The 25215-nt window shown below is 40.6% G+C and overlaps 1 protein-coding gene across 2 annotated transcripts in view; it reads left to right on the forward strand.

Annotated features, from left to right (window-relative positions):
- Positions 1-24827, forward strand: part of ano3 (anoctamin 3) — a 41132-nt gene extending 16305 nt beyond the window's left edge. The window contains exons 3-25 of one of the 2 annotated variants that reach the window (XM_077567952.1): positions 312-439; positions 562-717; positions 1021-1121; positions 1209-1253; positions 3708-3842; positions 4035-4141; positions 5454-5509; positions 5574-5695; positions 8625-8759; positions 8852-8948; positions 10693-10753; positions 12885-12967; positions 13152-13292; positions 14376-14540; positions 14635-14671; positions 14768-14879; positions 15254-15311; positions 16049-16146; positions 16243-16400; positions 18236-18388; positions 20452-20602; positions 20691-20880; positions 21781-24827. In XM_077567952.1, coding sequence (XP_077424078.1) covers positions 312-439; positions 562-717; positions 1021-1121; positions 1209-1253; positions 3708-3842; positions 4035-4141; positions 5454-5509; positions 5574-5695; positions 8625-8759; positions 8852-8948; positions 10693-10753; positions 12885-12967; positions 13152-13292; positions 14376-14540; positions 14635-14671; positions 14768-14879; positions 15254-15311; positions 16049-16146; positions 16243-16400; positions 18236-18388; positions 20452-20602; positions 20691-20880; positions 21781-21963 — 2672 coding nt within the window. In that variant the 3' untranslated portion in view covers positions 21964-24827. Of the gene's footprint in view, positions 1-311; positions 440-561; positions 718-1020; positions 1122-1204; positions 1254-3707; positions 3843-4034; positions 4142-5453; positions 5510-5573; positions 5696-8624; positions 8760-8851; positions 8949-10692; positions 10754-12884; positions 12968-13151; positions 13293-14375; positions 14541-14634; positions 14672-14767; positions 14880-15253; positions 15312-16048; positions 16147-16242; positions 16401-18235; positions 18389-20451; positions 20603-20690; positions 20881-21780 lie in introns of both variants that reach the window. The other variant, XM_077567951.1, reaches the window with a different exon arrangement.
- The last annotated feature ends 388 nt before the right edge of the window (positions 24828-25215 follow it).

The following is a 25215-nucleotide window of genomic DNA, read 5'->3' on the forward strand; positions in this document are numbered from 1 at the left end:
ACCAAAGAAGAACTCGACAAATACTCCATATATATATATATATATATATATATATATATATATATATATATATATATATATATATATATATATATATATATATATATATATATAATCTAATACTAAAACTAATAAAAACTAAAACAAAACTAAAAAAAAAAAAGCAACAAACCCACCCTAAAAAATAACTAACTGAATTTGAAATGAAAACTTAGTATAAAGAAAAATCCCAAATTCTTTTAATCTTGCAAATACGTCAGATATTTTTTACATGTGCAATTGTGCTCTTTGTGCATGCGCGTGTCCATCAGAGGATTGCAAGGATGACTACACAGAGGAGTCAGAGGCAACTGCATGTGAAACCAGAATAGAGGGGTCCCTCCTACCCCGAAAAACCAGCACACGGGCTAAACTCGAGGCCCGCACAGAATCCCTGAAGGTAACGTACCCTCACTAATCCAACTTCATGCTGATAAACCTTTAAAGATGTTACACAACTGTCGCATCACTTTTAGCATTCCAAGCTGGTGTTTATCATCTCGCCCTTCATTGCTGCTGCAGGGCAGGAATCCATCAGATCCATCTGGGCTCTTCTTCCGCGACGGGAAAAAGCGCATCGACTACATCCTGGTTTATAAGAAGTCCAGTCCGCTGGTGGAGAAGAGGTGCACCTTTGAGAAGAATTTACGTGCTCAGGGCTTAATGCTGGAAAAGGAGGTGACAACTATTCTCAAAGATAAAAAAATATATATATATATGACAAAAAAAATGCTGTTAAATTCTTGCTAGAAGGAATGAACAGTGTTTTTTTAATAAATCGAATACCTTTTTATTTTGTATACATACTGTACAAAAAAATATATATTTAAAAAAAAATATATATATATATTGTACAGTATGTATACAAAATAAAGAGGTATTCGATTAATTAAAAAAAAGAAAAAAAGATTGGTGATAAAGATGTTTAAAAAAAAAAATAATAATAATCCAACACTTTGTGCTTTTCTCTGATTCTAAAAGCCTTCCTTGACGAACAATGACATCATGTTCGTCAAAATCCACACTCCCTGGGACACACTTTGCAAATATGCAGAGCAGATGAACATCCGGATGCCTTTCAGGTAACAAAACAAGGGATTTAATTGCACCGCATATTTTCTTTCAGTGGCTGGAAGCTTCTTTAATGTGTCTCTCTTTTCCTGCGGAAGGAAAAAATCCCACTTTACAGACTGGAAAAGCAAAACCTTGGGCAGGTATGTCTTTTCGGATTGTAGTATTTGTTAAACTGAAAGCTAGATGGTTAAATGGCAATGGGGAAAAAAATAGGCAGGCCTTGAGGAGACACCATAGATTGGATTTTCTTTTCAGGATTGTAATAAAAGCATAAGAATAGAATACACAATGAGAATCATTGATGCAATGCATTGTAGTCATTGTTATTTTGTCTCAACAATGATAGCGAATTAAACTCTCCAATCATTTTAAAGACTGCAGGAATGAACATGTCAAGGACTCTTTTCACAGAACAATACTGTCACTCACTCGCTATGACGAGGATTTTCCATTAAACTATCTATCATCTTTCAGTCAAACACCAACGAGTGGCACAGGCTTGTTATTTGCATACTATTTTTAGAAGGATGCAGTCGCGCTTTGAAGTGATGTTCAAGTGATGTCCAAGCTCCGCGCAGGACTCCAAATTTCTGTCTTATCTCTCTGCAAGCAGACAGAAGCATTGCGGTGACAAATCAACAATCACAAACAAAGCCGCTTTGTGTTGGGGAAAAAAAATCCTATATGAAAAAATCTACATAACTTGAAATTGTTCATTATACTATCTGATATGGTGGAATTTGAATCACAGTCATTCTCCAAAAAAAAACAAAAAAACTTTGTGGAGCCACTAGGGTGACATGGCAGGGGGGGAAACAACTTTGCATTCCCTCGCAAAGATTGCGAGATAACGCAAAAGTTTTATTCATTTATTTATATTGCGAGGGGACACAATTTTATTTTATTTTTTTAACGAATTGATGTACTTCCGGGTCATCTTCGGTGTGACCAAAAGCGACGAGGATGGAGCGTGTACAGCAGTGTGAAAGCTTAATAGAATTTTATTTCGAAAATGGGTTTAAAATACAAAGATATTAAACTTGATACTTGATATAAAGCACGGCTTCCATCCACATAACCACATTCTGGAACCTTGGAGACTCAAATCTACTATGGTGCCGCCGCCTCTCAGACGCGCATTCTAGGCAACAGGATCCACGCTGACCCGGAAGTACATCAACGCGCAAAAAAATAATAAAAAAAATAATAAAAAAATAATAAAAAGAGAGAAAGGGAAAAAAAAAAAAAGAATCACAGTCATTCAATATTTTAGCATGCCCATGTTGCTGGAAAATAGTCCAATTTGTACTTAACTTTTCATACCATTTCCCAAATAGCCGCACTTGTGTATGACTTGGTGAGGAATGATGACCGTTAGCTTTAGCTCAGTCTTTTCCAAAGCTGTTGTACTGAATTGAACACTCAAACGTAAATATGTCTCTCAGTGTTTACTAATGGTCTATCACTAACTCACATCCCTGTAAGGCTGAACAAATGGACCATGTGCAGGCGATGGCAGCTTGCTGCCATCCATATCAATATTTGTCCCTGACTACCTGCTTTCTTCATAGCAGGCATAAACCCCGTGTTCGCAGAGTCCCCGTTTATATTTGTCTAATCAATACCGGGTTGGCAGCATCGTTAAGTCATTTTCCAGCGCCTCGAGTAGAATGTGAGGCGGCTCACAAGATTGCAATTTGAGTCTGGACCCCAAATGAAATCAGTTTGAGTTATGGAGGGATGAATTTCAAAGTGCCAAGAGGATGAGATAGCGGCCCTGATAAACTGCATGTATTGTTAAGGACTGCCATAAGCAGTATCATGGAAACAAATGGCTCTATCAAATATTGTTTACAAATGTTCTCATCGTAGCTATAATAGGCCTGCGAAGATGGTAAACCCCGCGTGTCAGCCTAGCATAATTCAATCTGACAGAAATTGTTATGTACAAGCGAGTCTGCCCAAAATCAACTATAGTTTAAAAGAATGTAAATAATTAAACAGTTTGAACATCATAGCTGTGAAGATTATTGTATTCTACCACTGTGCTAAAAAATAAGTTGTAGAAGTATTGCGACATCAATGCTAGTTTCATTAGCCTGTTCATAGCAATCAGCGTTTTGTGTTAGCATTTGGCTAGCGGATTTTCATAAGGCAAAGTTAAGTGGTTTGGCTAAATCAACAATATGTAATTCTCTTTGTTTTATGTTGCCTTGGCTGAATAAGGTGTTAAAACTTGTTATTGAGAGTATGTTTTGTTTAAAAAAGGAAATACCACCATTTTATAGGTGTATGTATAGTATTAATACGCTAGTTTCAAGGCATCGAGGGTTTTGAGGCTACCTTGATAACAACTCAAATTTTCAGATCATTTTGCGTAAATTAACTAAAATATTCCTCATTTCACTACTTCTTTTCCCCTTTTTGAATACAGTTTAAATTGCAGTGTGTCTGTAGCGCGGATTGAGATGTCAAGGCATGTCGGTGCCGGAGTAAAAGTTAATGATCCACTTTATAATGTCAAAGTAGACAATCTTCATGTTAATCTTAATCTGTGCCGTTAATCCCGTCCTGCTGCGGCTCCATCTGCGCAGCCGCTTTCATCTGAGATGTCGTCAGATCAAGAGCTGGCTTCCCAGAAATCCCATGAAGCTGGACAAAGAGGCGCTGCCCGACCTGGAGGAGACCGACTGCTACACGGCTCCGTTTAGTCGAGCGCGCATGCATCAGTAAGACATCATGTCGCTCATATGTCGCTTCGCTTGTTAGTAACACATCATGGTTAGTTAGTCATTTAAGGGCCCAAGACAAATCAGTTAACCAAACATCTTAAGCGTGAATTGAGTTGCTAATGATGGCTAATGATAGCATCTTCTCAAAGGGACGGTAGCTAACGGATTGTGCCATTCCTTGCCACCCAGCTTCACTATCAACAACAGAGAGACTTTCTTCTCCAACTCGACCAGAAGCAGAATCGTCCACCATGTCCTGCAGCGCACTAAGTATGAGGATGGAAAGTTAAAAATAGGTATGAGGCCAACATCAATTTTAGTATTCAGCAGCATAGAATCAGCACCAAGCATACATCACTATAATAAATGCACAAAGGCCATAATATATCTTATTTTTTTAACCCCGGAGAACCCACGGGGCCCTATAAATTCTGCTACTCAAATAACAAAGACCTTTTTTTTTTACAAATTTAACTTCAAAAGTCCAGAGTGCCACTTCTGACCCCTGCATGGGGCCATCTAGTGGATGAATATTGCACTTACATGAGCCAGAGTGGTGGTGACAAGATGGCTAAAATGCAACAAATAAAACAAAAAATATATATTGTTCAATGTAGCTGTGTATTTGATTGATTATTTTCTTGTTACTTTCTTGTTATTCTGATTTTTCGATTTGATACCCCTAAATCCCAAAGGGTCAAATTTCGCCCTAATCCTAAATTAGGGAATACATTGAAAAAAACAATGAAAAAACATATATTTTGGTGTTCAGTGAACTTCTAGCAGTCATTTAATGTATAATTCATAATTTTCCAAAGAAGAAAAGGGTTCTTGGGTTCTCCATGGTTAATCTTTTCTGCTTTTCTTCTGCCTGCGTGTCACTGAAACCACAAGGCAGCAACTAAGTGCTGCTAACACTTCATGAAAACTTGATCGTGGTGCACCCTGGTGAATTTTGTTACAGCCTTATTTACAACACCATTGAGTGTTCCCTCCACTGATATTTAGTAGTCGTCATGTTTTCTTATAAGCATGCTGATGTCCGCTGCTGTGAGAATGTATAGTCCGTTTTACGAGCCCAGTCCAGACCAATCGGCCACAAGCGTCTTTTGGCAGTTTTTCAGGCTCACTCAGCACTTATTAGATGTACACTCACCGGGCACATTAGGTGGTGCTCTACCTTTGGATATTTCATTAACAATGCTGTTCAATAATGTGGACCCATATGTCTTTTTAAAAAAACGTAAACAGTCCTATATTATCATTGTCCTTTTTTTTTTCTTTTTCTTTGTCCTGTCACAGAATATAACGCATTTCTTATATGACAGCCAACAGACTTTGCTAATCAACGCCTCATCTATGAGGAGCTTCAACGGATGCCACAAGAATATTTGCACACAGTCCGTCGTGTTCATTTTCTGGATTTTACAACGTGCATAATAAAAAGCAGTGGCTAGCGGGTTGTTTTCAAGTGCAGGCAGCTCTTTAAAATTCATATTGTTCTAACGCCTCTCATGTGTTTAAGACTTGCATATGCGGATCAATTGTTAATGTTAAGAGGAGTCGTTTTAGACTCACTTCTTGACTGATTTGAAATGTAATCTTCAGGTATCAATCGGTTATTGGGAAACAACACGTATGAGGCTGCCTTTCCTCCACACGAGGTAAGAAGTGTGACATTTGTGCTGAAAAGTCTTCCTTCTTATCTGTTCTGTTTTTTCTCACCAGGGTGGATACAAGAGCAGACATCCCATTAAGACGCATGGTGCCCAGAACCACCGGCACCTGCTTTATGAGCGCTGGGCTCGCTGGGGGATCTGGTACAAGTACCAGCCTCTGGACCTCATCAGGTACTCGGCTTTTGGATGAGGTGACTCGTAGTTTCCCCTCACATAAGATTGTATGTCCTAATTATGAGCCACAGCTTGGCTTTAAATACATCAAGAAGTGAGAGATACTGAGTAACCTAGTTTTTTATGTCTACGCTGCCTTGTAGGGTTTTAATCAGTTGTGTGAGCAGATTCATTTGTCAAACACTGCACGTTTTAAAAAGCGCCTCGGTAAACTCCTGCAAAGTGGAATGAGACCTAAATTCTCGCCATCTGCATTATCCACGCTAAACAGCGGTTTCCTGTTAGCTTTCCGCCTCCGCAAAGTACTTCATGACTTGGGTTGGAGGAACAGCTGCCAAAAACAAAACAGTGACTCTTGATAGGAACCAGATTTGATCATTTAAAGGTGAAGACACCCCCCCCCCCAAAAAAAAAGGGGGGGCGGGGGGACAATAATATGTTCTATGCAGTCCAACTGGTCTAAATATGGTAGTCTGGTTAAAATTGCATTACTGAAGATGACATCAATGTTGCTCATGTCTCAGGTAACAACCAATCACAGCTGAGCGTACAGAGACTGCATTAGAGTGCGTCGTTGTCACAGTGATGAAAAGCCCTGCGACCACAGGATATATTGCAGCCCCTGGAGACTTTAAAGGAATTATATTTTTCGGTATAAGAAAGATGATAAGACAAGTAGCATCCCTTTTTTCCAGGTCGTAGAAGTAGAATTGGATTGACAGTCGACAGCCGAGTGGGGCGTGGTTTCGGTGCATTCACGGTACACGGCCACAATGTTTGAGTACTGAGAAAACTAGGGGTGTTAGAAAAAATCGATTCGGCAATATATCGCGATATTGCAGCGCGCAATTCTCAAATCGATTCGATATGCGGTCGAATCGATTTTTAAACATCAATTTTTTATGGGAATATTCAACAAAACGTCTTACTTAGGGTTAAGATTCACACATTAAGCATGGAAGAATGTTATATTAATGGAACATTAAGCCTTAATATTTGATTTCAGTGCTGTTCAAACATGAAACAGACTGCAACCTGTTTGTCAAATGCAGTGGCTCAGTTCTAAGCCTGAATTTTCAGATAAATAAATACATTTTCATACAAATCTTACAGTGTACATGTAGAAGTTTACTGATTAGTATTTTCTAAATTTGAATTTGTAAAAAATCGCAGTACAGACGCTCCCCAACTTACGAACGAGTTACGTTCCGAGCGATCGTTCGTAAGGTGAATTTGTTCGTAAGTTGCTTCAGTGCTATATTTTGTATTATAATTTATGTTTAAAGAGAATACGTACAGTACTGTACTACGTATGTTAGAGAGAGAAAGCGAGAGACACACACAGTATGTACATGTACGTAATAAGATAAATAAAATGAAGTTTAACTTACTTTTGGAAGATGTACTCAATGCTTAAGGATTTGATGGAGGAGGAGGAAGAGGAGGATTTTATATCATGAGAGGTTCTTCGTCGTCGCTGGAATGGGCTTCAAAAGTTACTTCCTCCTCCGTAACTTCAATGTAGGAAGAAGTTGAGGGTTGATGAGTATCTTCCTTGGAGGATTTACTAGAAACTGGCCGAAAGAAGCGATCTAACGACGATTGCAGTTTTCTTCTTTTTTCATCATAAATGATGCGGTAGCACTGTATGGCATCATTCAATTGATTTGCAACCTTTGTGCAACGTTCAATATTTGGGTCTTGCTGCTCGAAGAGTGCGATGGCTTTATCTATGAGCGACAGGCGTTTCTTCTTCTTCCTCCTCCTCGACACGTTGCTGAGCCTCCAATGCTGGGTGAGCTCTCACAGCGCCAAGCGTCGGTATTAGTGGCGGAAAGAAGCACTACAGTACTCGGAAAAAGGTGCGCAATACAAAAATCTAACTTACAGCATCTCTTTCCGAACATTTTTTGACATGCGCGCAGACATGTTCGTATGTACCGTTGTTCGTAACTCGAATGTTCGTAAGTAGGGGAGCGTCTGTAATCAATTTATAGATTCGTATCAGGATTAATCGGTTTTGAATTGACTTGTGACCTATGAATCGTGATACGAATCGAATCGCCAGGTACGAGGCAATTCACACCCATAGAAAAAACAATTTGATTTTTCACCATTTTGAAGCCTCATTTCATATACTTGACCTTTTTTTTTTATTCCCGTCATGCAAATTTGGCAGGATTATCAACATTATTACTCTTCTCTGTGGTGTGTCAGATTTAGATATATGTATGAGGGTTTCCCCCCCACACACACATTTTAGGGACTTTAATTATCGCCTTTATATTAAATTTCATAAATGTGAATAAAATTAGCATTTTAAAGACTCAATTTTTTTTCATTTTTCACAGTAACAATAGTGTACTCTGATTTTAAAGTGGCAGTTGTCAAAACGGGGGGCTTTAGGACCCAGATGCGGGAAGGCAGAGCAAGGAGGCAGGGGTGTAGTCCAAAAAGAAAAAAGGGATTTAATTTCTATTAACAAAAAGGTTTCCAAAGTTCAAAAACATAAAACAAAGCATGAACTTGAACTTGAACAAAAGAGGGAACAAAAAACAGACAGCAACAAAACATGAACTTGAACTAGAACTTGGGAGGGAACAGAAAACAGGCAGCATGACATGAGGACAAACATACATACCACAATGCACCAACACAGACAGAGGAGAGACAGCAGACTAAATACACCAACACTAATGACGCAACAAGACACACCTGGACCAGACACAAGTGGCTGAGGGCACTGATTGGACAACACAAGGAAGGGCAGGGTCACAATCAACAAGACAAGGAAAACACACAAGGAAAGCAGAAACTGAACATGACAGAACCAAAACCAAAACCAAAGCATGACAGAACCAAAACATGACAGCAGTGGCTTGTACACATTTGAAAGGCTGTGTACTTCCTTGTCTGTGGCCGCCAGGCGCTACTTCGGAGAGAAAATTGGTCTTTACTTTGCGTGGTTGGGCTGGTACACCGGCATGCTGATCCCCGCTGCTCTGGTTGGCGTCTTTGTCTTCCTCTACGGCCTCTTCACCATGGACTCCAGCCAAGTCAGGTCAGGTGACAGCGCCTGGGGGTTACTACTAGCAAGCCGTGCATACAGTTCACGTTTTGTTTTCTAACGGAACTCTCTGCTTGTTCTTCTAGTAAAGAAATTTGTGAAGCAACCACGATCACTATGTGTCCAATGTGTGAGGAGACCTGCAAGCCGTGGAGGCTGAATGACAGCTGTGTCTACGCAAAGGTCTGCTGTTTGTTCAAAAATTGTACTGATAAAAATGCAATTTGGTGCCACTAGGCGCAGTTAACGGAATCTGCAAGGTATTTGCATTGCTTTTTCCACATTTTGTTGCTTTACGGCCTGATTTCTAAATTTTTGGGAGGGAATATATATACAAATGTGGTGAAACCAAAAAGCTAAAATGTTGCTATGGGCAAGTGGCGCCAGGATATCTGGGGGTGGCTTCAACATAAATCCATTCATTTTTCTGTACTGCTTGTTATAACTATATTACACTCGTTATTACTATTAATGCTTAAAGAGGAAGTCAACCCAAACATGTCTTTCCAATTTCATGTTCTATGTGTTCCAACTAGTCTAAACACGGCATTCGGATGAATAATGGATATTGCGCTTGTGGAATATGACGTATTGCTAAATCCACCCATTTTGTCCTTGTAAGGGGGCGGCCATTTTGACACTTGCATTGAATATGACATCGCAGTTTCAGTACTCAGGTAGCGACCAATCATAGCTTAGCTTGAAAATGAAACTCAGAAAACAGTTAAGCCGTGATTGGTCCTTACCTGAACCCTGGGAAACTGTGATGTCATTTTTAATTGACAGCAAGTGGCAAAATGGCCGCCCCCTAAGATGGCTAAAAACAAGTGGATTGTTCTGCTTAGCCTTAGCCATATTCCACAAACGCAATATTAACTAATTTGCTCCCCAAAACGTATAAATACATTCTATTTTAAATGTCTTAAGTGTCCCAAAGACGTATTTATACGTTTTTTTAAAAGTTTTTTTTATTTATTGTATTTTTTATGCTAGAGCATACAGAAGGGTTTGATGCAGCCTCTCAATGGCAGAGAACGGTTGAGGAAATGGTAGTTAGTACAAAAACGACCAACAGGTGGCAGCAGAGTGTAAGAGATCAACCAGCGCCATGTTGGGGAAAAAAAGCTCATTTACCCACAGTTCTATACAGATTTGTGAATAATGATGAAACTTAGCTATATTCTAATGCTAATTGCTGTAAAACAGAAACAGATACAATTATATATAAGAGACTCTAATAGTTTTTTTGGTAGGTTCCATGTTTTTATAGCAATAGAACACAATATTCTGTGGGCCTTCAGTCAAAATCCAGTCCAACAGCCGGGAGCGAAGGGGGTTGCTTCAGTGAAAATGGCTGGAAGTGAATAAGTTAATCAAAATGCCGTTTTTAGACTAGTGGGGGTGCATAGAAGATTTTATTGTAAAGATTTTTTTTTAGGTTGACTTCCCCTTTGTGAACTTTATGGCACCATGTCAAATCTGCATGACATGACTTCAGGCATGACGTAGGTGTTGGTCTGTCTCCAATCGCCCACTTGGACAGACCCATTGTCTATCCGGGGGTCATAATTAATTGCTTTCCACTTATATTGTGAGAGTACAATGCTCCGCAAGAACTGACCCTCTTGTTTACCGTAATTGAGACAAGAGAAAGGCAAAAATAAATCAATATGATGCAGTGCGATTCCACACTACTACAAACAACTGCACCATTCGGATCATTGGCAGAGCATTGCTCACAAAGAAACAAACTAATTAAAACTAACACTACAGCACTTGAAAAATGAGCTGTGTTATCGTTGTAAATATGGAATTTTCTTCTAATAGATGATATGAAAAGGCGTGTGATTAATGTTGTGTCCGGTGAGTGTGAATCTGAATTTTGCTTGTCAAGCATGTTTGATAGAAACCTCTGTTGTGTGTCAAGGTGACTCATCTGTTTGACAACGGTGGTACTGTTTTCTTCGCTATCTTCATGGCTATTTGGGGTAGGTCCATGCTGTTCCTTACATTGTGTGTATGCAATCTGCTGTGTAAATATGAATATGTGCCTGCATAATACGTATGATGATTATGAGCATGGTATATTGCTGCATTTCCCACTTATATCGTCATTGTGTTGTGGACTGTGAATGTTACCGCAGTTTCTGGCCCTCGTCCATCTTTCTGCCATTGTGAAAAACAATGGCCGGTGCCCAGAGGGAACACTTGGCACATAGTGTTCTATGTTTGGGCTGAATGAAGGCAGTGGCGAGCTGTAGAGCCCAAAGAGGTTCCGGCTAGCTGACTGTGGCGCGTAGCTCAGAATTCAGCATGAAAGCTTTTGGCAGAGTAGACCAAACTAGGCAGTACTGCGCCACTGAGTGCACTTGAGGTCTGATGTGTGTGTGCCTGTAAAACATTGTTTTTCCCAGGGGAACCAATGTAGTGTGCTTTTGTGTCTCTTAAAAAAGTGGGTCAAGTTATATTCAACTTCAACATGTTTAATAGCCATCAAAAAGTTGTTGCTTGCATGCTTTAGTGTTTTTGAAGTCAAAATAGGTCTGATACATGCGAGCCATGACCGTAGGTAACCCTGCACAATGCAGTATAAGAATTGTATCAAAACATTATACAATGCTCCATTTTGACTGACGCTATAAAACATTTTGGGTGGATGGATGGATGATGGATGGATGATGGATGGGTGGGTGGATGGATGATGAATAGATCATGGATGGATGGATAGATGAATGATATGATGGATGGATGGATGGATGATATAATGGATGGATATATAATGGATGGATGATGGGTGGATGATAGATGGATGGATAGATAGATAATGGATGGATGATGGATGAATGAATGGATGGGTGGATGCATGATAGGATGGATAGATGATATAATGGATGGATGGATGATATAATGGATGATGGATGGATGGATTATATAATGGATGGATGGGTGGATGATATAATGGACGGATGGATTATATAATGGATGGATGGATGATGGATAGATAATGGCTGTATAGATGGATGGATGGATGATATAATGGATGATGGATGGATGGATGATATAATGGATGGATATATAATTGATGGATGATGGATGGATGATAGGATGGATAGATGATATAATGGATGGATGGATGATGGATAGATAATGGCTGGATAGATGGATGGATGGATGATATAATGGATGATGGATGGATGGATTATATGATGGATGGCTGGATGGATGATATAATGGATGTATATATAATGGATGGATGATGGGTGGATGATACAGTAGATGGATGGATGGATAGATAATGGATGGATGATGGATGGATGGATGGATGATAGGATGGATAGATGATATAATGGATGGATGGATGGATGATGGATAGATAATGGCTGGATAGATGGATGGATGGATGATATAATGGATGGATATATAATGGATGGATGATGGGTGGATGATACAGTAGATGGATGGATGGATAGATAATGGATGGATGATGGATGGATGGATGGATGATAGGATGGATAGATGATATAATGGATGGATGGATGATGGATAGATAATGGCTGGATAGATGGATGGATGGATGATATAATGGATGGATATATAATGGATGGATGATGGGTGGATGATACAGTAGATGGATGGATGGATAGATAATGGATGGATGATGGATGGATGGATGATAGGATGGATAGATGATATAATGGATGGATAGATAAAGGCTGGATAGATGGATGGATGGATGATATAATGGATGATGAATGGATGGATGGGTGGAGAGATGGAGAGATAATGGATGGATGGATGATATAATGATTCTGACTAATCCAGAATACATGACAGAAAAACCGACATCATCACTGTTTTTGCAATACAAAAGCAAAAGTGCGCTGCAGACGGAATTGTACCCATTGAATGTTGAATGTAAAAATGGATCCTTTTCCATCAAAGGGGATTTAGGATGAAACAGTGGATGTTTTCTTTCGCCAAAGACTAAACAAGTGCGAGCTGGAGGCTGTAATGAGCATCGATAATGACTGTTTTGTATTTGGGACGTTCCCTTTGATTCCACCCACAATTAGCAGTCAGACTTGTGTTGCTGATCAATAATGTGATGGATCCCCGCAGCCACCGTCTTCCTGGAGTTCTGGAAGCGGAGGAGGGCCGAGCTGACTTACGACTGGGATCTCATTGACTGGGAGGAGGAGGAGGTAGGTCAGCAGGAGCCTCAAATACAGACACCCCCCCACCCCCCACCCCCACCGCGCCTTGTGGTCGCCTTTTATGATTTCCTCTCCATTTTCGTGCCTCGTCTAAATATGACACCGTAATTATGTTCTGATAAAAGCATCCGCAGTTCAATAGTTCACAAGTGGAATGTGTGTCGTCCATCAGGAGGAGCTGCGGCCTCAGTTTGAAGCCAAATATTCCAGAGTGGAGCGAGTCAATCCCATATCTGGCAAGCCCGAACCTTTCCAGCCCCTCTCAGACAAACTCAGCCGGCTCATGGTGTCTGTGTCCGGAATATTCTTCATGGTAAACCCTTTGATCTCGCAATAATCTGCCCATTGGGGCTTTTTCGACTCACAGTGACTGTGTTATTGTGTGTGCTGCCGCTGGAGCGAACCGATGTGCCAGCTGTGGCATCACATCGCCCCCTGCTGGACAAAACTTCATGGCACAATAGAATGATAAGCTTGTACTGTATTGTAATTAGCTTAAGTTTTATTTTGAAAGTATTTTTAATAAGGGATAGATCGCTTTGATGCATATCAACACCAGACGACCCCCCAACCCCCGAAGGCTGATGAGGGTTCAATTGAAAACTTTGTAAACTTCAAACAAGGGTAATTACACTTGTAATTGACGCAAATTAGAAATGCATTGGAATTTTTTTTAATTTTTTTTATTTTTTTTTTATTGACCCCAATTGAAAAAGGTTGTTTTAAAATATACTGTATGTAATATTTCAAACAGTTTTTTTTACTATAAAAAAAATCTGCAAAAAAGGTGCAAACCACATACTTAAAAGCACAAGTATGTGGGGGTCCACTTTATTGATTGATTGATTGATTGATTTAAAATTTCAGTTAACTTAATACGAGATGTTGCTGACCCTAGGAACTCTCTGCACTTTTTGTTTTTGTTTGAATTTAAAACAAAGTAATTGAAAAATTAACATTTCATTTGCATTTAAATTTTGGAGAAAAAAAAATTACTTTAGAAAACTTTAGGGTTCTGTTTTTGCATTTAAAAATAAAAATAAATTAAACAGAGATGTCTATTGCTGAAGAAAAAAAACCCTGAAACTAATCAACAACTGATCGATTATCAAATTACTCAATAATTATTTTGCATTTTTGATCAATTGTTTGTAGACTATGCTTATTTTAAAATTGTTCCAATCATAACATTTCGGCCTCCCAACAATAAAAATTCTGAGATTTCAGTCGTCCTCCATGCAGATTATTATCTTTGTGCTGAACCAAAATAAAACATTTGCAAACATCTGGTTTTACTTTGGAAAACAATGATCAACCTGCCTCCTTGACAACAAATAATCATATAAATGGATTTCTACTGTATCTCTCATTTTTATTTCAAATGTTCTCTACTTAGATTTCGCTGGTCCTGACAGCCGTGTTTGCCGTGGTCGTTTTCCGGCTCATTGCCATGGAGAAGTTTGCATCTTTCAACTGGCATTTTGTCAAGAAGAACTGGCAGTTTGCCACCTCGGGCACGGGCGTCTGCATCAACTTCATGATCATCATGTCGCTCAACGTGGTGGGTGTCTGCACAGGCGCGTCATCTGCCGTGTCTCATTTTTCTCCTGCTTCTCATCGCTCTCACTGGTTCTCTCCTTGCTGATGTTTGTCAGGTGTATGAAAAAGTGGCCTTTTTGCTAACAAATTTAGGTAAGCTCAGTCCACTTTGTAGCATTGTTATATCTCTTGTCCCAGATCTCTGCCAAGCCTTTATATCCACCCCCCCCTCCCCCCATCCCCCTGCAGAGCATCCAAGGACAGAGTCTGAATGGGAGAACAGTTTTGCTCTCAAGATGTTCCTCTTCCAGTTTGTAAACTTGAACAGTTCCACGTTCTACATCGCATTCTTCTTGGGAAGGTAGGCCAGTTGCCATGAATTACATTTCCTGTTTTTACAGTGGAGAAATGTTGGACCATGCAAAGTGTTTACTTTCCAAATCCCATGTCAGTATATCTGCCAAAACGCCCTTCCTTTCCCTTCTCAATGTATAGTTATGCGAACAAAAATATTCAAGAACTCTCGCTAGGTTTGCATGTGGCAGCATATTTCCATTGGGAAGTCCAAAAAAAACGTTTCCATTAGATGGACACTTGTGTAACTCTTAGGAAAGAATGCTGATATAATATAATGGGATTCATACAAAAAAAAAACTCATAGGTGTGAGGTTGGGGGTTCGAATCCAGTCCAGTTGTCCTTTTCTCGCCTAATGTTGCCGGTCTCAATCTGTTTAGGTTTGCTGGCAGACCTGGAAAATACAATAAACTCTTTAATCGGTGGCGACTGGAGGAGGTGAGTGCGAGCGTGCATCAGCTTAAGTGGGTGATTATTTGAGCCGCAATTCAGGATTGTTTTAATTAAGATATCCTTGCGATGACAGTCTCATTTGCTTTGACTCAAGAGATCATCCATCCATTAAATAAGACCCTCATTAAAATGATTTCCCCCCGTTATTTAAAATGATTTTGAATACAAGGCATGAAATAGTAATACAAGTATAATCATTAGGGGTGTGCCAAAAAATCGGTTCTAATAAGAATCGCGATTCTCATTTAGTACGATTCAGAATCGATTTTAAATGTCCCAAAATTGATTTTATCTAAATTATTTTTACTGTCTTCCCTTTGTTTACGTGTGCCTTTATTGGGAGCGCTGTTCATGTTATACCCGATTTGGCCACTTAAGGGGCAGTGTGGTTCCATGCGGTCTGATACACTGTTAAGTTGTAGCCACATTAGAGAGTTGTTAAAAAAGTTAAAAGTTGTTTTTTTTGCCGCAAGTAGCGTGCTAATTTGCATTAGCGAGTCAGACTGGAGTAGATCATTACGATTCCTTGAACATCTATAAATTGCAGCAAAAATCATTGTCAATCAAATCATTTTGAAGCAAAAATCGTTCTTAATCGAAAATCGATTCTGAATCGAATCGCACACCCAAAAATTGGAATTGAATCGAATCGTGAGACTTTCAAAGATTCCCACCCCTAATCATATTTATTTTAATTCATTTGATTATTATCTTTATTTAAGTGTCATCCGAGTGGCTGCTTGATTGATCTGTGCCTGCAAATGGGCGTCATCATGTTTTTCAAGCAAATCTGGAATAACTTCATGGAGCTTGGTTATCCGTAAGTATTGAATCATTTTGATTTTGATTGTACATCCTGCTAGTCACGTTCACATTTTTCTCCTCCAGCCACTTTGCATACCTGTCGTTATCTCAGTTTGCTGCAGAACTGGTGGTCCCGTAGGAAGATGAAGAAAGGTGGTGGCGCCGCCGGGCAGAACGTGGACAATAAAAATCAGCTACCTCAGTGGGATCGAGACTGGAACCTGCAGCCCATGAATGCGCACGGCCTTGTGGACGAGTACCTTGAAATGGGTGATTCCTTGTACATGTGTAACGTGTTGTTGCCAGTATTGATCATGATCAACAAGGCCATCCAGACTGAATTTGTTTGTCTTACGTAGTTAACGGATATCAATGGGAAGTCATCTTCTTTATTACGTTTGTATGGAAACACAATCTGTTAGAACTTGCTTAATTAGGCCATTCATATACACTGCATTAAAAAGCCATACTACAAATAAGCAAAAATGTCCTCAAATTCAGATACATTTTCTTATTTTAAGCAAAAAAATCTGCCAATTGGGTAAGCAAAATTTGCTCGGCGAGAATTCTTAAAACTAGTATATAAATATAGCACCTTTAAAACAGTAACAGGCCTTAAATTATTATTTTTTTTAATTTATTCTAAGTAAGAAATTCTGTTTATGTGAGTAAAGTTTACTTAAAATAAGTGGTATCTTTTCATTAGTATTTTTTTTCTTTAATTTATGAATTTACTTTGGAATTTTACATAGCAAATGAAGCTGACTTTAGGACATATTTTCTTGAAGCAGAACATTTGGTTCCAACCCTTAATGTTGAGTGTCAAGCAGGGAGGCAATGGGCCCCATTACCCAGCCAGGAATTGAACCCACAACCTCCCAGTGTCAGTGTCACTTTTCCACGAGTCCACTGTGCAAACCATTATTTGAGCTAGTTATGATATTTTTTTTTCTTAATATTAGCTGTAATGTCTGAGAAAAAAAGAAGAAGATATTTTTCCTTAATTTGAGATCATTTTTTTAATGCAAAAATTATTTTTCAAAACTATTATTCTTATTGGGCAAAAAATGAGAAAATAATTCCCTGAAACAAGTGTTGTTGTTTTTTTTCTTTATTATTTTTTTGCAGTGTACCTATGAAGCTGTTTGCTTAGCCTTTTTAGCTCTGCTTTGATATATTTAAAAATATATATATATATAAATATATTTTAAAAAATGCTCACACAGAGTTGACACCATTCATTTAAACACCATAACACCTTTGCACAGGTAGAATTGGACGTAACAGCTAAATAGGGGTGAACATTACCCATACTGATGAGTTCAAGCTAGCAAGAAATGGGTTGCCAGGTTATCAGTATAGCTGTGGTTAAAAATAATACACATTTATTACTAACATTTTCTAAGAAGAAGAAGGAACTTTTCCCTGCCAGGGGTCCCGCAGCCAGTCTGAGTTTTTACATTGGATGAACTTCTTAACAAAGCCCATCCATTTTAATCCAGATTTAGGATGTTAGCATTCACGCTAACCAGAATTCTCCGATCTTTGGTGTCTAAAGTACGCAGTGTTACTCAGCGTTAGATTTACTTCAGTACACCCAAAACTCTAAATTGGTGACCAGCTTCAGCTGCCTGAATCCAAATTTCAATGCTGGGTCAAAATAAAGAACCCTAACTTGGGAAAAGGTTTGGATTATTTGGAGCAGTTCAGTCTGCCCGTCGCTATACAGACATGTTTTGCTAGTTTTGACTGGAACTGTTTTGCTCTGACCAACCAATCAGACGATGTTATTGTGGGCCAGCTAGCTGGCACTTGGCGGCGAATTTGAAATCTAAATGGTTAAAGAAACAGTCTTTTTGCCAATATATTTAAATTCCATTGGCCAGCACTACTGATTTTGAAGGCCCCGAGCAGGTTAAATTGACATGGCGGCAAATCTTACATTAACATATGCATAATGTGCAGCCAAGAGAAAGAGTAGGATTATATGGGAAAATATTCAATAAAATACATAACAAAAAAACTGAAAATGGCTGCTGGATCCGACTGCGTACTGTCCTGTACTGTCCGAAAATGTCAAAGCATAAACGATGTTTTCCTCTCAGTCCTCCAGTTTGGCTTCACCACCATCTTCGTAGCTGCGTTCCCGCTAGCGCCGCTCTTGGCTCTGCTCAACAACATCATCGAGATCCGCCTGGACGCCTACAAGTTCGTCACCCAGTGGAGGAGACCCATGCCTGCCCGGGCCACAGACATCGGTGAGAAATCTCTCGTAATATAGCTCTATGTGGCTAGTTCCACTTTCCTCTGTTTTCTAACACTTTGTTTGAAAAGAAGTCATTAAAGCGCAAGTCAACCTTAAACATTTTCTTGACAATATTATGTTATATGTGATCTTACAAGTCTAAACATGACATTCTGATTAATATTACATTTTTGGAAGATGAGTTATGAAGCAAAATCCAGCCATTTTTATCCATCTCATGAGGCGGACATTTTACCACTTGCTGTCAACTGAAGATGACATCAATGTGGCAAAATGGCCGCCCCCTGAGATGGATAAAAACGGCTGGATTTTGCTTCATAACTCATCTTCCAAAAATGTAATGTTAATCAGAATGTCATGTTTAGACTCGTAAGATCACATATAACATAATATTGTCGTTTTTATCCATCTCAGGGGGCGGCCATTTTGCCACATTGATGTCATCTTCAGTTGACAGCAAGTGGCAAAATGGCCGCCTCATGAGATGGATAAAAATGGCTGGATTTTGCTGCTTAACTTATATTCCATCCATCCATTTTCTTAACCGCTTATTCCTCGTGGTTCCACTAACGCAATATTAATCAGAATACCGTATTTAGACTAGTTGGGCCAAAAATCTTTCTGAAGTGCCTCGGGTGTTCTGTTCACACTCAGTCTGGCATATTTATATTAATGGAAGACATGGGAGCAATTTAGGAATGTGAGTATGTACAGACACCTAAAGTCTATTTTGAAGACTGTTGAACATTGTAATTATACATGTGTCATTATATTACAAACATAGGGATAGGGCCAATATCGCTATGTACATTTTAGTCATACGTTATGGTCTCTTTATATATAAAAAAAAAAGGCTTCTTACTACTATTTTGGAACTGTTTTGATTGCTATTCAAGGTTATTCATATAAAAGTTACTCTCTGTAACTGTAAATAAGTTATATGTCATTAACTTATTCACTCTCAGCCATTTTCACTGAAGCAACCCCCTTCACTCCCGGCTGTTTTACTGGATTTTGACAGATATTGCAAGGCTCACAGAATTTTGTGTTCTATTGCTATAAAAACCTATCAAAACAAAGATTAGAGTCTCTTCTTTCGTCAGGAATTTTTTTTTTTCTATCTGTTTACGTTTTGCAGCAATTAGCATTAGAATATAGCTGTTTCATCATTATTCACAAATCTGTTTAAAACTGTGGGTAACTGAGCTTTATTCACTGATCTCAATATATGACCGGATAGCCAACTGTGTATGGGCTATCGGCTAGCCAGTCATATTTTCAGATCAGTGGCTTTGTTGCAACATGGCCCTGGTTGATCTCTTATACTCTGCTGCCACCTGCTGGCAGTTTTTTAATAGCTACGATTGCTTCAACCGTTCTCTTCAGTTCAGAGGCTGCATTGATGCCTTCTGTATGCTCTAGCTCCAAAAAAACAAAAACAAAACGTCTTTGAGAGCTTGGTAAAAATAGAACGTATTTATACGTTTTTGGGAGCAAATGAGTTCATGAGTAGGGCCTGACCGATATGTATTTTTTCAAGTTGATGCCAATTCTGATATTTGGCAGGGGGGGGGGGGGGAATCAGATAAACAATGTAACAGCCAATTAATTCATTTTTAAAAAGTACAGTTGTTTTGTCTGAAAATGATTCCAACACTAAAGATATGAATTATCCTATTTTACAAAACTTTATTTTATTATTATTATCTTCGTCTTATGTTATCATGAATGTGTTAGCCAAAGATCATCTGATTTTTAAAAAGCAATATTGACCGGCGACAGGTTGCATAAAAAATATTGCCACACTAATTTCCATGAGCTGCAATTTTCCAAAAATATTTAAAAAAACAAAAAACATTGAAACGTACCAAATGGTACATGTACAGGTTTGGTGAGTCCAGTTCCAGAGAGCACAAACCCTGAAACAGTTTGACTTTAGCCACAGGTACTTCTACTCAACAGGTTTTTCTATGAGCTTGTTTACCTAATACACAACCAATTTTGTATTTTTCATACACCGCTGAGCATTTCAAACATTTATGGCATACTTCTCAGGTATCTGGCACGGGATTCTCGAAGGCATTGGCGTGCTCGCTGTCATCACCAACGCCTTTGTCATCGCCATCACCTCAGATTACATCCCTCGCTTTGTATATGCCTTCAAATATGGCCCCTGCGTGGACAGGGCGTACCGCCATGATGATGAGTACGATTTTTTTTTAAACGACAACAACAACAACAAAAAAGATGGGACTTGGCTTCCGGTGTGCTAAACATCTCCTTTGGCTGTGCAGGTGTTTGCGAGGCTACATGAACAGCAGCCTGTCTGTGTTTGACATGAGCGTGCTGAAGAACAGCAGTGATCCGGAATATTGCAGGTACCGAGACTACAGAGCCCCGCCCTGGAGCAAGGTGCCGTACGAGTTCACTCTGCAGTTCTGGCACGTCCTGGCTGCCAGACTGGCCTTCATTATCGTCTTTGAGGTATGTCGATTGTCAATTGTCAATTTTCCATCAAAAACTCAAATACATAGAATCATAGAAAATGGATGCTTCTTCATCAAGCATCTTTCTTATGCCTACACATACTGGAACGACACGTATGAGCTGTGAAAATATATCGGCTATCATGTCTGACAAACATGTATATTAGGGCCCGACCGATTAATCGGCCGCCGATTATAATCGGCCGATTATTATCCTTCAAACATCGGCCAAAACAATCAACCAATTGGGCAAAAATGGCCGATTATTTTCCCCTTAAAACTTTATCATCGAACAAAACCGAAGTTTCAGACGCCGTGAAATTACCCTGAATGCACCATTTTGCTTGCGTAGCATTAGCAACTAGCAAGTGTGTAGGGTATGTTATTCTGGTTATTCTGTTGTCCCTAAGCAACCTTTAAGCAGTTCATTTACACCCCAGCTTCGCCTCATAAAGTACTTTAAATACAGTCAAATTGTGGTTATCTGTCAATGACGGCCGTTGTAACGACAGTTTTCAACTTTAACCCAACCAACACCTCTTTTGAAGAGAACATTTTAAATAATAATATGTTAATGTTGACCATTGAAAATGAATTCATGGCCCCAAATTCCTTTTGTCTGTCAAGACTGTCAGTAGTTCCCGGTGACGAGCAAGGAGGAAAGGGGGACGAGGAAAGTGACGCTGACTCAAACTAGAGACGAGCAGGTGAAAGGCGGAGCCAATCTAACACCCGGTGGAGTTGATCTAACTCTAGGCGATAAACTCTGTGAAATAACACCGTCTCTGCACACCATTTAACTCTGGAAACATGAGAATGACACGATGGGAGTTAAAATGAACTCCCACAAATGTAACTCAGCAATTTTAACTCTTACACTGGTGAATCCTTTCCTCAGCACTTGGTGTTCGGCATCAAATCCTTCATCGCGTACCTCATTCCGGACATGCCCAAGGACCTTTGTGACCGAATGCGCAGGGAGAAGTACCTCATGCAGGAGATGATGTACGAGGCGGAGTTGGAGCACCTGCAGAAGGAGCGCAAGAAGAACGGACTGCGTTATCACCACGAGTGGCCTTAACTTTTGAACCCCTCAAGCGTCCGCCCCCAACGTCGCGCAGCCCTCCACGCCCGCCTGTTCTGCAGATTCACCAAAGACTTCACACGTGACGCCCCCTTCCTAACCACTTAAAAGCTGCTTCACCATGAACACTCCCTCCCTCGCCATCTGTCGCAGAGTTGGCGCCATCCTCCTCCATCCATCGGCCACCCCCCTTTTCCCCCTTCTGCTGTGTGTCATGGCCTCATTACCACTGTAATGTTTACTATGCAGATGAAGGGCTGCAGAGGAATCCGTGTATCATTCGTTCAGTCGGTTTTCCCAAAAAACGGAAGTACCAAAACAAAAAAATGACTTGTTTTCTCAATATTTGTTCTAAAAAAAAATGAAGAAAACGCCGCCGCTTCCCTTTTGGGTGCCCTAAGTGTTATGTTGCCTCCGAATTTTCATCCATCCATTTTCTTGACCGCTTTTCCTCACAAGGGTCGCGGGGGTGCTGGAGCCTATCCCAGCTGGCTTCGGGCAGTAGGCAGGGTACACCCTGAACTGGTTGCCAGCCAATCACAGGGCACACAGAGACAAACAACCATACTCACAATCACACCTATGGACAATTTGGAGTGTTCGATTAACCTGCCATGCATGTCTTTGGAATGTGGGAGGAAACCGGAGTACCCGGTGAAAACCCACGCAAGCACGGGGAGAACATGCAAACTCCACCCAGGAAGGCCGAAGCCCGGACTCGATCTCACGTCCTCAGCACTGGGAGGCGGACGTGCTAACCAGTCAGCCACCGTGCTGCCCGCCTCCGAATTTTATTTAATTTAATTTTTCGTGGGGTGGGGGGCATTTCTCATTTCTCTTAAAGACCCAACCCCAAACTTTTGTTGCGCCACGGACCGGTTCAAACAAGTTTTCGCAGACCAGCAATCATTCGCAATTCACACGGGTTGGGGCGATCAAAAGATGTCACGATTGATTGCTGCTTTGGTCCGGTGGCTGCACGGCTACTTAGTAGCGGCTAAACTGCTAATGGTACGTCAGCAGCCTGTGCATGCTTTGTTCTAATGATTCAACAGGATTGTTGTGTTTGCTGTTTTTGAGTACTTACCTCGCACAACGTTTTCATTTACTTCACCAGAATTAAAAAACGACGGGGAAGAACTATCTTGTCGAAACTGTTTCATCTTGGCAAGATGACGCCAAGTCATGCCTTGTTTAGCTCCATGTCATTATGATATCACAACTCTTAATCATGTAGTATGGAGCCCGATTTATATGGCTCGTTCTCCGTTTTCTTCATTTTTGAGGGAGGAATGAATATTGAGAAAACGAGCAATTTTTTACGTTTTTTTTTTTTACTTGCCGTTTTGTTTGGGAAAAACGACTGAACGAATGATACGCGGATTCAGCGGTTCACTTCGTCAGCCATCTTGCACTCTCTTTCTGTGTGGCAGCTAGCACCTCGTTAGCTTGGACTCGCCAGTCTCGCGTGGCCCGCTGCATGCTTTTCGTTTTTAGCGCGGCGGTTCGCGCTCATTTCCAAATAGAACGGGGCGGCGTTCCTGCGACTATATATCACTCTCCAAGCATGCTGAATACTCTTTGTGGCAAGATGTAAAGCAACAGCACTCATGGAGAATTGTCTACGGCAGCCTAGAAAGTGCATGGTAGTGTTGTTGTGGTGTCCCTTCTTGGTGCCTGGTTTGTGTGAGCCGTGTGTGTGTGTGTGTGTGTGCGTTTGCTTGTTGTGCTACTGCTGAGCTTGACTGCCTTGAGTTCGCAGGATGTGAAATTTTCGCAATATAATTGTGCCTACAGTTGTGCGCCGACATCACGTGTGCCTGTTTGTGCTGCACGTGCGCTTTTCGAGTGCAACAAGTCCTCTCCTCTCTTCACTTGTTCTGCTGAAGAACCTTCGAGACGCTCCCGAGTGTATTTTTTTTTTTAACGTGAATCACACATTTAGGTACCCACTGCGGTCTAATGGCTCTAAAACAACAGCGCCTGTCGAAACGTAAGCCCCCATTATGAGCGACGTATGCATAAGGAGCCGCAAATCTGCTTTTCCCCCTTTCTACGCTCATGGCCTGTTTTTCATTTGTTATTGGAAGGGCCGGAGCATGGTTGAAACTTGGATCGTTTGGACATACCTGTGGCTTGGATGTTCACTGCACAAAGAACATCGAGCCACTGTTGCTCGCTCGCGGGGGGAAAAAAGCACTTATTCTACAGCGAAGAATCTCAGCCAGCTGCGGTTTTAGCTCCGCTGTGATGCTAATTGTTCTGAAGGTTTTCAAAATGTGGGCGTTTCAAAGGAAAGCCGCCTGTCATTGTCTTTGCCTAACCACAGCGACTTGGAAAACAGGAGTGAGACATTTTGAGGCAAAACCACTAGCACTCAAAATTAGGAACGAAAATATTGTCTAATTTCCAGTCAGAATATGTCATTAGCGTACTCATACAAGTGAAATAGTGAACAGAAACAACTTGGTCACTAGGGTGATTGCTTTGCTGGTCACATTTTTACAAAAAGTGTCAGGGTGGAACGTGATTGGCTGAGGGAGGGTGGACCCAAATGCAGGAAAACAGGAATCAAGTGCAATGCGCAGTATTTTATGAACCATAGCAGACAGACGGGTCGCTTGACTAGACGAAATGTGAGTAGACTGGTCGCCATGACTAGACGGGATGTGAGTAGACTGGTCGGGACGTGAGTAGACTGGTCGCCATGACTGAAACTGAGCGTGGCGTGACAGGACCTGATTTGCCTTGACTTGACTTGCTGTGGAGTGACTTGACTTAGCTGGGGCTATAGCTTCTTGGCTGTGACGAGGACAACTTGGTTGGCTGTGACGAGGACGACTTGGCTGGCTGTGACGATGCTTGGTTGGCTGTGATGATGACGACTTGTTTGGTTGTGACGGAGATGACTTGGTTGACTGTGACAAAGACATCTTGGTTGGCTGTGACGAAGACGACTTGGTTGGCTGTGACAAAGATATCTTGGTTGGCTGTGACGAAGACGACTTGGTTGGCTGTGACAAAGATATCTTGGTTGGCTGTGACGAAGACGACTTGGTTGGCTGTGACGAGGACGACTTGGTTGGCTGTGACGAGGACGACTTGGTTGGCTGTGACGGAGATGACTTGGTTGGCTGTGACAAAGACATCTTGTTTGGCTGTGACGAAGACGACTTGGTTGGCTGTGACGAGGACGACTTGGTTGGCTGTGACGAAGACGACTTGGTTGGCTGTGACGAAGACGACTTG

Source organism: Vanacampus margaritifer, chromosome 6 (genome assembly GCF_051991255.1).
Source record: "Vanacampus margaritifer isolate UIUO_Vmar chromosome 6, RoL_Vmar_1.0, whole genome shotgun sequence".
In the NCBI taxonomy this organism is placed as follows: Eukaryota; Metazoa; Chordata; class Actinopteri; order Syngnathiformes; family Syngnathidae; genus Vanacampus; species Vanacampus margaritifer.